The 14,508-nt window shown below is 55.1% G+C and overlaps 1 protein-coding gene across 2 annotated transcripts in view; it reads right to left on the minus strand.

Moving 5' to 3' along the window:
- Nucleotides 1-14,508, minus strand: part of CCDC88C (coiled-coil domain containing 88C) — a 111,087-nt gene that overhangs the window by 48,153 nt on the left and 48,426 nt on the right. The window contains exons 1-6 of one of the 2 annotated variants that reach the window (XM_053928019.1): nt 10,894-10,975; nt 5,038-5,096; nt 3,969-4,052; nt 1,461-1,601; nt 812-996; nt 72-153 (exon numbers count right to left, since the gene is read on the minus strand). In XM_053928019.1, the coding sequence (XP_053783994.1) occupies nt 72-153; nt 812-996; nt 1,461-1,601; nt 3,969-4,052; nt 5,038-5,096; nt 10,894-10,960 (618 nt within the window). In that variant the 5' untranslated portion in view covers nt 10,961-10,975. Of the gene's footprint in view, nt 1-71; nt 154-811; nt 997-1,460; nt 1,602-3,968; nt 4,053-5,037; nt 5,097-10,893; nt 10,976-14,508 lie in introns of those variants that run through there. The other variant, XM_024568251.4, reaches the window with a different exon arrangement.

The following is a 14,508-nucleotide window of genomic DNA, read 5'->3' on the forward strand; positions in this document are numbered from 1 at the left end:
ACCCCAGGCTACGGTTACTGGGGCAGCCCAGCCCTACCCCTCCACACACGACAGAAAGGACTCCTGCTCACCTCCTGCTTGACTTTCTGCAGCTCCAGCACCAGCTGGTCCACCTCGTGCCTGGTGTCCACAAGCTGCTCCGTCTTCTCCTCCCTGGGACCATTCAGAGGGCACATACTGAGGGCTTTCTCAGAAGCACCTGGAGAGCCCACCACCTTGGGAGACCACGGCAGGGAGCGGAGAGGGGACCTGGCTTCTTGGGGTGAGGAGGGGAGTCTGCATGTCCTCCTTACATGTTCAAGGCTTGCTCTCAAGCTACACCCTCCTCTGAGGGTGCAATACAGGTAAGGCGACCCTAGGAGCTGTTCCATCCTGCCCCACAGTTAGGCAGGCAGCGAGGCCCTCTGAAAAGAGGTGAAAGCGGCAGCTCCTGAGATGACTGGATGGGCCCATCAGATGGGGTGAGACCCGTGCTCCCTCCAGCCGAGAAAACACATAACAGAATGTGGTCATTCAAGCCCCACACCAGGCCTGAGGGTGGGCAGCAGGCCACTCCTGCACCGTCTGTGACATCTGGACTGGCAGGAGCCCCAACAACCCACAGAGCCCCTCCTGGGCAGGGCCGCGGAAGAGGCATGCCAACCCCCAGGTCCCACAGGGACCGAGAGCTGAGCAGAACCCAGCTGACTCCAGGGCCCAAAGCAGAGCTCTCCTGCTGGCTGCCCCACAAAGCAGTGACCCACAGGTGCTAGAAATGTGCTGTGACAGATGGCACAAGAGCAGGAAAAACAGGGGTCACCGGAGGACTCACAGCTCCTGCCTGACGCGGCGCAGCCTGGCCTTGGTGTCGGCCAGCTCCACGGCCAGGTGCTGCCTGTCCTCACTGGAGAGGCTGCTGGTCGGGCTGGGTGTGGACTCGGCGCTGGAGCACTTGAGGGGGCTGGGCGGCTGCTGGGCCTGCAGGTAGTCCCGTTCCTGAGTGAGGTCCACGATCAGCTGCAGCAGGGCAGAGAGAGCGGGCTCACCAGCGCACCCCTGTGCACAGCACAGTGCTCGCACTTGAACTTGGTGAAAAATGACCAAAAGACGTATAGAAAGTAGAGGACAAGATGTCAGCCACAACTGAAAAACCCGGGGGGGAGGCAGGAGAAAGGTGGTGTGTTATTAAAAAGCGTTGATATGCTTAGCGAGACAGGAAGGAGTATGTGAACGGAGCAGGGTCCCCAAGCTCGACTCCCATCCTCACACAGGTGTCTCAGGGGTGACTGTTCTCTGTGGAAGTGCCCGTGTGTACCAAGCCCCCGCCCCCCACACCCCTGCAGAAGCTGGACCAGGAGGACTGGGGGCGTGCACACTTCAGAGGTCCGGTCAGGAGAGGAGAGGAGGGCGGCTCGTGACTGGGCCCCAGGCCCGAGTGCCCCTGACCTGTCCCACCAGGCTGTGGGCCACCCCAGACACACCTCCGTGCGCTCGTCTCGTTCGTCTATGAGCCTCCTGAGGTGGAACACCATGTTCCTTGACAGGGCCTCCAGCTCCTCGGGGGCCACGTCTGGGACCTCCAGCCACTGCAGGTCGAACACGTTCTCCTGGTTGTGCGTCACCTGAGGGTACACACAGGTGCGGCGCTGCAGAAGCCAGGCAGGGCAGCTGGGGGCCCAAGAGCACCTCCCCACACAGCCAAGCTGAGGGGGACCCAGGGACTCTCCCACGGCTGACCCATTGCACCGACATTATCAACTCTCATGGACAGACTTTCTGTGGCAGGCGGGCGGCCCCCTAGCAAGCGCAGCCGAGCTCTGCACTGAGACACAGACCACTTCTGCTTCCAGCACTGGTTCAGAGAGGACGCCGTCGCCTTCAACACCGGAAAGCACTCCCCACGTCGTGCTCCCGAAACAGCCCTCAGACCACACCAAGGAGGGAGGCCTCTCTGGGGGGGCAGGGAGAGGAACAGGGTCTTGCCCCTCAGAATCTAACATGAGCATAGCAGAAGATTATTAAAGTGCTCACGTCAGAATGTTGGGCATATAATAATCTTATGCTATTTTGGGGAAATATTTCATAATCTAAAATAATTTTCAGGTAAGCCAGTATCTCTTCGCCACACAGGACCACCTAGATTCCCCCTATCTGTGGGGGGCAGAGGGTGTTGGGCAGAGGGGCACAGACTCTCCACTGACCTCATCTTCTCAACCTGACCCTGTCCCCCACCCCCCCAACTGACCAGAGGGGGCAGAAGATCTGTTTCAGGCCCTCACGGGTTTGGGAGGATGAGCACCAGGGCATGCAGGTCTCAAAAGGGGAAAACAGACAGAAACCCACTCAGTGCGGACACCAAAAAAAGCCCTTGAGTTTTCCAGAGGAGTAAATGGAGATAGAGAATAACTTTAACCAACCTCCCCCCAGAAACCACCACCACCAAAAAAATATGGTCTTTCAGTTTAGCATATGACCCCCACCGCCTCACCTCTCCCCACCGTACGAAGGAAATGCTGGGGTTCGGCTGATTGGAGAATCAGGAGCAACTTCAGCCCAGGGTGCCAGGCACCTGACAGGTGCGGATCGGTGACTTACGGGCTGGGTGCTGCCTGCTCCACACCAGCGCTCGGGGAAGGCCTTTGGTGTCCGTAAAGGGGACTCGGGGACACAACCCCAGCCAGACAGCAGGCACACGAGCAGCTTGTAACTGAAGGCTCACGTTGCTCCCCCCAATTGGGACTTGGTGGGCCTCTTAGGGGGCCTGCGCACCAGAATGTTTGAGAAGCACCCCACTCATTCTCAGGCCCGGTTCCCACTGCCAGCCACCGAATCCGAGAATCACCCAGGACTCTTGGCTGCATTCCAGCCCGTTTTTATTTTAAATATCCTGCTGGCTGAGCAGGAAAGACGGTCAGTGGCAAGGGACCTAGTCCCCAGATACATCCATTTTTCAAAATATAGGACATGCAAGGAAAATTAAAAGGCAGAATGGTTCTTAGGCTAACAGGTGGCCAACTCACTGTCACGATGGCTAAGTGTATTTGTGATGATGCTGGCCTCCCCCTGACTCGGCGTCCCTGGCCCCTCCACTGCCATGGGCCACATCCATCTCAAGCCGGGGAGCTGACTCAGACCTCAGCACCCCAGGGGGCCTGGAGCCTGGGGAACCCATCAGCCCAGCCTGTCACGGCACTGGCGCGGGGCTCTGTGTTCAGGGGCCCCTACCAGGTACACACCTGCTCCTGCTCCTGCTCCTGGCTTTTTCATGCCTCTATCTCACCTGTCCAATCAGACTGAAGACTGATCCATATCTCCTAGATAATTACAACACACAACGCTTCCTCTGGAGGGAGGGTGGGGGAGGATGTCAGGGGAATAAATGTTCAGGTAGGTGCTTGCCCCCACAGGCCCGGCTGCCAGGGAAACCACTTCTCTGACGCTACCACCTCTGCCCAGGTGTAAGGAATGGCTGAGGGGCTGTCCACAGTCCTCCTGACCGCACCCTGGGGCTGAGTCTTCAGGGGCAGCCTTTCTGGCACTTGGTGATTTCTCACTTCCCCAGTGGGGGCAACGTGTTTCTCGGCCCTGTCACTGACAGAAATGGAGAATCTTTCTCCAGAAAGATCAGCCATCTGACACACAGTCATTTGCCAGGATTCATTTTCAGGGCCTGTAAATCAAACCCTGGGCCCAACCCCCTTGACAGCACTTAAAAATAGTGTAAGTCCTTATTAGGCAAGAAGAGGAGGCACCGAACTTGAACGAGGTCTTTTTTCACATTCTTCTTATTTTTATCCCTACTCTACTTTAGCTTGCCAATGGCTACCTTTCCAAACAGATGCAACTGGTCTGTGGCATCTGAAACCTAAAATTGGTAAAATCACTAGTGGGTGATGCAGTCTTTCAACTTTCACCAGGGAAGGGAGCCTGCTGCCCGGTTGCCGCGGGAGAGCCCACGGCTAAGCCGCCGCAAGCCACCGCACACCTACCTCCTGGATATGGGCCACGATCCCGGCTTGGGTCTCAATGTCCAGCTGTTTGATTCTCTCAATGAACTCCTCTTTCCTCTCGCACTGCGAAGGGTAATGCGTGTTAATGGAAGCGCTTTCCAAGTGAGGCAACCTGGGGCCACCACAGGCACAGAAACAGTTTCCAAAGGAGCCACCCACCCAGGCCCTGGCTGCCTCCTTTCTATCCAAGAATTTGTCCTCCCTCGTCCTCAGGCTGTTTCTCTAGAAGCTGCTCAGACCTCCTACATAAGAACCACCTGGGGTACCTGTTTTTTTTTTTTAAAGACCTTTTTAATTTATTTTACAGAGGAGGGAGAAAGAGAGGGAAAGAAACATCGATGTGTGGTTGCCTCTTGCACACCCCCTACTGGGGACGTGGCCCGCAACCCAGGCATGTGCCCTGACTGGGAATCGAACCAGCGACCCTTTGGTTCTCAGGCCAGCACTCAATCCACTGAGCCATGCCAGCCAGGTCCGGAGTGCCCGTTTTTAAAAAGCCCATGAGGCTGAAAGCGCTGGGGGTGGCACACAGAAATGTGCATGTTAAACATCAAGGCACCTGGACTGGGTCGAGGGTGGCAAACCTCCTCTGCAAAGGGCCGGATGGTAAAAAATCTGAGACTCTGCAGGCCATTCGGCCTCAGCTGTGCCACTGCGGTGTGGCAGCAGCCAGAGAGGGAATGTAAAGAAGCGAGTGGGGCCCTTTCACCTTGAACCTCCAGTTACAAAAACAGGCGCGGAGCCAGATTTGGCCCACAGGCTGCACACAGTTTGCTCAGCTTTGCTCTAGGTGCCCCTATACTGGGGACAATTCGCTAATGGCCGCCTGGCCTGAGGGACCCTCACCTGCTTCTTGCCAAAGGTGCCCTGGTACTAGAAATGGCTGTCACCTAATGGGTGACACCTTCTCTCAGGGACCCAGTGATATGTCATGTTGGGCTGAAGGCAGCTTCACTCCTCCCTCACTAAGGGGGAGTTTTATGCTCACAAATCCACACACAGGATGGCTAAGAGCAGACACCCCTCCCCCACCGCACCTAAGCCCTACCTGGACCGCACAGCCCAGCACCAGCAGCAGCACCTTCTTAATTTCCTCCATACTCTTCCCTAAATCAAAAGAGCAACATACTTAATTAGTCCCATCTGCTTATAAAATCTCATCAGTGATACACCAGTCTGTTGTCAGGGGAAAAAACATCAGATAAGCTAAAAAAGAAAAAAAAAAGGAAAATTAAATCTCTCCCCCCAGTGATTTCCACTTAGGTGTACACATGCCGTCTGTTTTCCACATATGGGTTTGTATCTTGTTTAAACCAAATGAGAATTCTGAACATAACTACTTGTGGTCCTTTTCCATTCAACTGTATCACAAATATCTTCCCATGACAATCAGTGAACTGCAACCTCGGTGTCTCTTTCTAGTGTGTGTGGGGAGCAAAGTCCAAGGACAGAGTCATCTCCGCAGGAAACGCTGAGTTGACTCTAATGAGGCTGCATCAAACTTTGCCTTTTCGTCATGCAGAAATGTCAGACGACAGGCCCGCAGACTCGTCACCCAGCTGCACAAGCTCTTCAGCCTACTGCAAAGCTACTCCTTGTCCCCCTCCCCCCTGCCCCCACCCCGGCTCTCAACCTTACCATTTGGCTGGAGCATTCCACAGCAAACCCCAGACAACACATACGTCACTTTTGATGGTGATGGTCTCATGCTTACTTGGTACAAAGGCCACCAATTTACCCAACCAATCCCTTCCCAGAGGCTCAACCTTTCGATGTTTTCATCTAAACAATGCCACAGAACATCTTAGTGGCTAGTTCTTCACGTGCATCCTTATTTACTTCTTCAGGAAAAACTCATCTTTTAAGCTTCTCCTACTGCCAAATAGCCCAGCAGAAAGGCTTGTCCATTTCCCTCGGGACCAGCATCCAAGAAGCCCTATTTCCACAGACCCACGGCCACACCGTCTCAGTGCTCCTTCTCCGCCCTTGCCCAGCCGACCCAAACACCGTCTTTCATCCTTTCACACCATTTGTCTGGTCACGCTGAGGGCGAGTGTGTCTCCCCGCGTTTGCGAGTCCCAACCACTTAAACAGAGCCAGAATACTGAGGATCTAGACCTGGCTTGGTTACTGGGAGCGGTATGGCCCCAACGAGCTGTGTTCTGTGCCCAGGCCTCAGTTGCCACATCTCTGACATGCAGGCTGCTGGCCTGGGTGAAGTGCAGAGTGATTTGGGGGTAAAAAAAAATCTATGGTTTTCTGCCCTTCTCATTATATCCTGTTCTATCTGGGGGAGAAGGAACGTGCCTGAAATAGCACTTTTTCCAGAAAGACTGACCAGCACCTACTCGCACTGTGCTAAAATGGCCCAGAGTCTCACCGATGACCCCTGGGATGGAAAAAACAAACTGGTGTCCCAGGAAGTAGTGCTGGGGTTCCCTTTGCGTCCCTGGGGGTAAGTTGTGTGTGGAGTCGTCCTAACACCTCTCGATGGTGGCACAGAAGAAAACACCCCTTTCCGGGATGATGACATCGTGGTTTAGACTCTGGACATTCACGGACTAAACTGCACCCTTCCTGCGGTCTCCCGCCCAAAGGTGGGGGGAGCGGTGGGGGCCAGACCACAGGCCCCTGCGGACCATTCAGACCTCGTTCTTAGGAATGTTCTTAATAAGGTTGGGGGCTGCTGATTGATCCAATCACAGTGAAGCCCTTCTCCCTGCCACTGAGTATGGAGCTTCCTCAGTGTCGGAAATGGAAACATCCTCAAAGGCTTTTATGAATTATTTTTCACCTGAGACCTTTTATTTGGCCCAGGAGGCCCCGATCTATAGTCATGAATGAATATAATCACCACACGGATGCACTTCTCTATTAACGCTGAGCGGACGATCAGCCACAACTTTAGTTTTGATAAAAAGAAAAGGAAATGCCCAAATGAATATTAAAAGCTTCTCACCAGTCTCACCATCTTCCCCTGGCCCCAGCCCATGTGACCATCCTTACTGCTGCTCCCCGCTCCCTGCCCCCCGCCTTGGGTGGATATTACAGGTGCAGACCCCTCCCGGCCATCACCAGCTCCTCCTACAGCAATTCACCTTCACAGGTCGTACGCCTGGCGCTGTAACCAGCTGGGAGCTGACACACAGGAGGGAGGGCTTTTGCCTGGCCCGCATCAGCCGGAACAGAAGGCAGAGTTCATACAGAAAGTCTTCATGCACCCCGTTCACAGCAAAGGCCCCAAAGGACCTAAATATACCATACTTCCAAATACTGTAAACAGCTCTGAGGACCCACACCTCCCCCACCACAGCAAATGAAAGCATGCTGCAAGGGAGACCGGCGCTGACAGGCCCGGGAGCATCAGCAAGGAGGGGACGAGGGACCCTGAGCACACAGACACACGCGAGGCTGCTCGGTGAGGGAGTGGAGGGTTCTGCTCCCTTAGCTCCCTGCAGTGACGCATGTGACGCACGGCGACCAGGAGCCACTCATTCATTCTTCCATTCATTCCTTCCCACCGGTCAGGCATCAAGAATGACTAAATCTGACCCGAGCTCTGTCAGAAAAGCGTGGAATTCCCGTTTACTGAGTTTGGAAGTAACGGCGGGGAAAAAAGGCTTCAAAGGTAGAGAACTAATTTCAGGAAAATCTTCACGGAAAAAAATTATTTAAAAGAAACTTCTGGGCGATCAACAGGGTAGTTAAGAGACTCCCCGCTGCCCCATTCAAGCGAAGTGACCCTGTGCTTGCTGTCACCAGGGAGAGGGAACGAAAACATTGGCTCGTAACAAACGCATTCTGTGATTTTCACCCCTGCAAGGTTTCTATGAAACTTTTTTTTTTTTAAAGAGAGAGAAGCACAAGTTCCCTCATTTCTCATGCGAGGCTGATGCCCGATTTCTCTCAGGATTTCAGCAGTAAGAAGAAGAACAGCTATTTTCACAAATCCACCAGATTGTGGGTTTTGAATAGTTTCAAAACATACAGAAGGCTGTGTGCTGGGCCCCGGCCAGCGAGATTGGCTGTGACTTGGTTAAGCTGGCAAAGAAGAAACAAACCTCCAGACGACTCCCTGCTCAAGCACCCACGTGTTCGGTGCCGAGAGCTTCGCCGACATCAGCACAGTCCTCTGAGCTCAGACCATGAAAATCAGGTTACAAAAAGCTGAAAAAATGCAACAGGAACCTGGAAGGAGGACAGCTAGTCTGCAGTAAGCATTAGGAAAGGCTTCTTAAAAGGATGACCTCTGAGCTGAGCCCCAGAGATGAAGAGGAGAGATTTAGGAGGCAGGTGAGCAAGAGCATCCCAGGCACAGGGGTCAGCATGTGCAAAGGCCCGGAGGCAAGCTGACACGGTGGTGGACAAATTATGAATGCTCTGTGGTGAAGCTTACTAGAATTGGTTTGCAGAGTGGAAAATAGGGGAGAGGGTATGAGGCAGTGTGGACTTCTGTGCTGAAAGAGTCACAGTGGGTGGGGCAAGGCAGGCAACACCAGGCACCCTCCACATCTACCCACAACCTCGCAGCCCCGGGAGGAATCCCTCACTGCCTGGCTGACTCTAAGAAAAACCTTACTTCCTTTACTACCTGCTGCCTGGAGTCTGGTCACAGGGAAACGCGCGGCAGTCTTTCTTAGCAGGAATGGAATCCACAGATGCTGATCTACGCTGCATATAAAGCGACAGACGTCTGCAGCCGTCAGCTCCCCAAACCGAAGGGAACGACCTGGTATCACAGGCGCCGTGAGGGGGATGGACATGGATATAGAACGGCAGCTGGACAATTAAACTACACCAGCCTCTAGAACGTGCAGGTTGGATGAGGTTGGGGCTGGAAAATCCCCTGGCCTTTGAATCTGAGTCCATGGCAGACATGGCCAGTCAATCCCAACACTTTTTCTCTGAGCCCGGAGAGGCCTCCGAATCCTTCTGAACACAGCCCTCTCCAGCCTCCGCCAATCCCAGGAAACAACACCCGTCTTCCATGCCTGGTACGTGACCCCCAGGGCCCTTTCAGAGTCTCCTCTTCAATTCTCCAAGATGTGGCCATCTCAGTGTTCACATGTCTTGTCCACAAAAGTGGACACTTAGGTAGGAAGGCGGGACTTTAGGCAGAGGAAAGCAAAAGGCCCTTTCCAAGAGCGAGCTCTTCCTGCCCCAAACTGAACACACTCCGCCGTGCTGGGGTCGGGAGGCACAGTGATTTACCTGCAGACACAGTGGTCAGGGAGAGGCAGTGACGTGGACTCCCAGTTTTGATAACTCAGCTCCCTGCAACCAGAAGCTCAGGATGTGCAAGCCAACGGTGAGGCTGAGGGTTCACAAAGCCTCACACCTGGAGGGACTCACCCCGTGCAGAAGAGTTGATTCTGCCCTCCCCACGTGTCCTTCACTCCCGCAGACAGAAACAGAGCGTGCTCGTGTTTGACTGAGTCCCCAGTGGACAAGATCTCCCACTTACAAACAAGAACGGGGCTCCCACACGGGCTGTTACACAACAAGGTTTGGCCCCAGGTCCGTCACCACCTGCTCTTCCCTAACTCTCCACCACCCTTTCCTCCTGAAACTGTCATTACTTATTTACATTTCCTGCCCCAGCAGGCTCCACCTTGTCTAGCGGCTGCCCGGGTGCCCCAGAGCAGGTATCTAACCAGTGTCTGCTGGCTGAAGGCCAGACGTGAACTGGTCTGTTCGTGTGGACTCCCAGGTCAAGGACAAAGGGAACAGTTTGTTTCCTTTCTTCTGGGGATGGGGATGTTGTTGCAGGTCCTCAAACATCACTTCATTCGAGGTCATTTCGTCACGATGGTGATGAGATGCAGCAAGAACTTAATTCTTGATCATATCAGTTTGACTATGGTTAAACTGGTTTGGTTTTTGTGGTGTTGCTTTAAGTCACAGAACCTGAAGACAGTGTATATATATGTATATATATATTTTTTTTCTTAGTAACTCCACATCCAGTTCACCTCTGACTTTTATGTGCTAGAGTCACCCACTCACAATGCTTTCCCTGGTCTTGTATTTAAACACCAGTCACTTCGTGAGGATGAGTATGGGGCTGTCTCACTGATGGGAAAACAGCATTGCACGGCCCACGGCCCAGCCCAGGGAACACTCTCCTCCGTGTACCAGGATGTCCCCAGACTCACCCACATGTGTGGAGGGCACAGCTCTGCAGCCCCTCCCGGGGGCTTGGCTTACAACAAGAATAGCTGTTTATTATTTTACCAGTCAGGGTCACCGTGGGTTCCATGGGCACTGCCGAGGAACTGTCGGCAGCGACTTTCTCGTGGGTGGGCACACGGGGACCCCTCACCAAATCTGCCCTGGTCCATGGGGTAAGAGGCAGGCACCCGTACCCACCACCTCAGCCTGGACCTGAGGACCTGGACCTCAACCGCTGGGAAACCCTCACCAAGATTTCTTACACCAAGAATGCCACACATGTGACCCCCAACAGGTATTAACATGATCAGGCATGCCTCCATTTGTTAGTCATTCAACAACTGTTTATCACACGTGGATTTCGGCCCCCACCCCAGCACCGCCGCGCGTGGACAACGAGAAGCCTCTGCCCAGATGACAGAAGGCCGCTCTCCTGGGTCACACAAAACAATCCAAAACAACCACGGCTACCCCTTAGACAGCGTCACCAGCAGGAGCGACTCCCTCCCACCCTCGCCAGCCTGCCCAGGCCATGGACGCTGAGAGCAAATCCACTTCTGAGCACCAAACGGCTGAAGACCAGACAAGGAGAATCAACCATAAGAACACAGCGAGTGACCCAGCATCTGCACCGGCTGCAGGCGAGGTGGTGGCAGAGGATCTGAGAGAGGGTCCCTCCCACTGCCCCCAGCAGAAAGCTCGAAGCCCCAAAATTATCAGGGAGCACAGTGACCTCTGACAAGTAGCATCTCGTCCCTTGTCCTCGGGCGGCTGCAGAGGAGAGTCCTGCTGGAAGCCATGGTGCACGGCAGCCCGGGGCGTGTCCCCTCTGTGTGTACAGGCCATCGCTAAGACGTTCACTAAACACAGCCTGGTATCCAGGCCGATCCCCGGGCTGCTCACAGGCCGGCCTTTGGCTGAGTTGTCACACTTGCCTGGGCTTGGTGTTAACCAAGCTTTTCACATTCCTTGAAAAGCAGGGCACTGGCCTGCAGCTCAAGTGCCCACCAGCACCCCGCGTTCCAGAAGGGCTGGGAAACTCACTTCTGAGTCCAGCAGCAGCACAGGAGCACCCACCAGCCACGGCACCTGAGGCGGCGTTTCGGCGCTTTGCTGAGCCTGCCCCTCCAGGACCACCAAGGAAGTACTAATGGGAGTCACTGCCTGAAAACTGGTCTTTCTCCCTTTTTCCTCTGCAAAGAGGACTTCGGTTTTTGCAAATGAAAAAATAACAAATATGTACATGAAAGAGTTAAGATTAGAGAGTTACGGAGAAGTAAAAAAAGAATAAGGCCGGGAAAATATCTAAATACAAGAATGGCCCATCAGCCGCCACTGGGAGACCCGGGCCCCAGCAGGGCACAGGGCCGGCAGAGCACTGGGCAGGGCAGAGCCCCAGGCCCACGACGGGGGAGGAAGACAGCTCTTCAGCGTTTTCAAAGAAGACTGTTCCTAGTAAGTCAGATTCTGAGCCGTCTTCCTCAGCTGTCACGAGGCAGGGGAGCAAGCCACACTGGGGAGCTGGTCACACAGGCCCTCCAGGTTCCTAGTCAGTCCCCAAAAGGCAGCGCTGCCCGGTGTGGGCTGTGAGGGAAGGTTTCCATGGGCTCCGAAAAAGCACTTCAAATAAACCCTTGACAGGAGAACAAGTAAACACTGAGAGGCTTAAATATTAAATCCCAAGTAGTGTCAGCAGCTCCATGTCCCTCCAGCCCCTAAAACCTTTTAAACTTCAGCAGTGACAGAAGACTGCCTGCCTCCCTGTGCCCTCAGCCTGCCGCTCCCCCAGGGACTCCCAGCACTTTTTACTCCTCATAGCTCCTCCTTCCCTCTGCTGCTGTTCTTTGATGCCTTGTCACACACCACCTCCTCCAGGAAGTCCTCCTGACCTGCCCAGGCAGCACTTATTAATTACCTGCTTTGCACTCTGTATGTAGCACGCACACTCACACCACGTCTCACCCTGGAACAAACACAGTTCTGGAGGCTGTCTTCCTCTCCTCCCTGCCCCTGTGCCGACCTGGCACTTCTTGAGCAGAGACAGCCAACTCGTCTCCGGGACCCCAGCAAGGTGGACATTCGACAAGAAAAGCTGGAGGATGAGCTCAGGCTGAGCTCCTCTTTGAGCCTCTGACCGGGGTGGTCTGCTCGGAGAAGGAGGGGCACGAGGGCCTTTGGTCTCCCGTTGGGAGGGTCAGCAACTGGCCCTCTGGCTCCTGCAGACCGAGCAGTGGCCTGCGCCGAGCCGGGAAGGAAGGGCACTCACAGCCTCTGTGGACGCAGAGGGCTCTGACTCCACAAGGTGCTTTCTCTGCCCCGGAAGCCCCTCTGTGACCGCTCTAGGAGGGAGAAAACAGGGGACTGAGCATCAGGCCGCTGAACAGCAGTTAGTGGAACTCCCAGGCTACTCTCAAAGGTCCCAGGGGCATTCCAGGCAGGACCCTGCAGGGTGTGACTATGGGTCAGCTCCTCCGAGGCCTCAGGAATCTTGCCTGACTTTCAGAATGCAAGAGACCCAACAGAACAATGGTGGTGGCAGGTCCCCCTGCTTGGGACCAGCGGCTGATCGTGCCCACGTGTAACTGTCTACGCAGTTTATAACGGTAAACACACGGGGTACCTGTGGGACCACCGCACTGTGTGCCTCTGAAAGCGTCCCCTCTGTGGGCGGGGTTCTGCAGCTCCGTGACTCCTCCCTTCCGTCCCAAACAGCTCAGGTGGGATTGGCAATTCCCAAGCCTGAGAACCACTGATGCTCTCGCACAGGAGCCTGGGAAGAAACCAGTGCCCTCTTCCAGCACGACCATCCTGTGGTTTGTCACAGAAATGAGTGTGCTGGTTTCCTGTCGGACGAACCTAGTGCTGTGTGTGCGTGCGGCCTGGGGACCTGCCTGGCTGCCGAGAAACTGGGGCTCACTGCCCTCAGGTCACAGACGCACAGACCTCGTCATCTCGTGGTTTCCGCACAGCTTCTTGTGCAGGAGTCTCCCCGAGGAACCACGCAAATGTTTAAGGGACGCACAGCTGGCGAGACGGGGAGGGGAGGGCAGTTCTCTGCCACCTCGGTGTTGGGCAGAGCGACTCTTGCTTGACCATGACCGCTGACACTTGACCTCTGTTTCTGTGAGAGCATGTGGCTCCCACTGGCAGGAGCACCAGCTCATCGGAAGGGGGCCGTGGGTGGAGGAGGGTCTCCAGCTCTTGGGCTCTATTCATCGAGTGCCTACCCCGTGCCAGACCCTGATCAAGACATTTAGAAGATACTGGCAACAGACACGGAAAACTCCCAAAGGTCCACGCCCTGGGGAGAGATTATATCCGAGAGGAGGCAACATAAGCAAGGCAACAGACATACAAAAAGGAAGTAAATGATACAGAAGGTGGTAAATGCTGTGAAAAAAGAAAGGCACAGTAGGGCAGGGGGGCTGTGAGCCCTAAGGGAGAGGCTGGAGCTGTGAACAGGAAGGTGGGTGTGCAGCTGCGCTGGGAAGGAGCTGCTCTCGTGGGCGTCCGAGGGAAAAGCATTCCAGGCAGGGGAACAGCCACTGCACAGGCCCCAGTGCTGAGGGGGTGGGGCAGAAGAGGGGCACAATCTGAGTGACCTCCTCAGAGGACCACTCTGGCTGCGGTGCTGAGAACAGGAGGCAGGGGCAGGGCGAGCAGACGGTCAGGAGACTCCTCCAGTGCGCGCCAGGCGAAAGGTGGCAGCGGCTGGAAACAGGTGGCAGAGCCATGGCAGGGCAGGGCGAGGGGAGAGCTCAGGTGTTTTGAAAGCTGAGCCAAGCCACCTGCCTGAAGGCACGGGCATGGGGTAAGAGAAGAGGGTAAGATCTGGCCAGCGAAACACAAAGGACACCCTACGACACCCAGGCCGGGCGCCTGGACACAGCCCCACTGCCAAGGGAAAGGCTTTACTGCAAGTGACAGAGGGTTCAGAGCAGGGTCCTGCAGGGCCCCGGGCTGGGCTCCGAGAACTGAAGTCTGCTGTACCGAGGCATCGGGCAGGCGCTTCCCCAGGGACGGGTGTCCAGCTGAGAGCGCCGAGCCACGCACGATCGCAGAGGAAATGTAGAGCGCCGACCTGAGGCCCCAAATGGGAAAGAACAGAATGAGGATTTGGGGCCACGAGGGGCAGGCACTGAGGACAAATCTTGAAAGCAGTTTAGAGTATATGCAGGGTTTTCCTTTCCACATTCACTGAGCTGTCCTCAAATCCCAGGGCAGAGGAAGAGAAAACAGCCTTTTGTCCCATGGGTGCACGGGGTGTGTGAGCTGCGACATCTCCCTGTTTAGATCAGAAGGAGGGGACAAAGCTCGGAGTCTCAGGAGCTCCCAGTGTCCCTGTGTG

Source organism: Desmodus rotundus, chromosome 7 (genome assembly GCF_022682495.2).
Source record: "Desmodus rotundus isolate HL8 chromosome 7, HLdesRot8A.1, whole genome shotgun sequence".
Taxonomy (NCBI): Eukaryota; Metazoa; Chordata; class Mammalia; order Chiroptera; family Phyllostomidae; genus Desmodus; species Desmodus rotundus.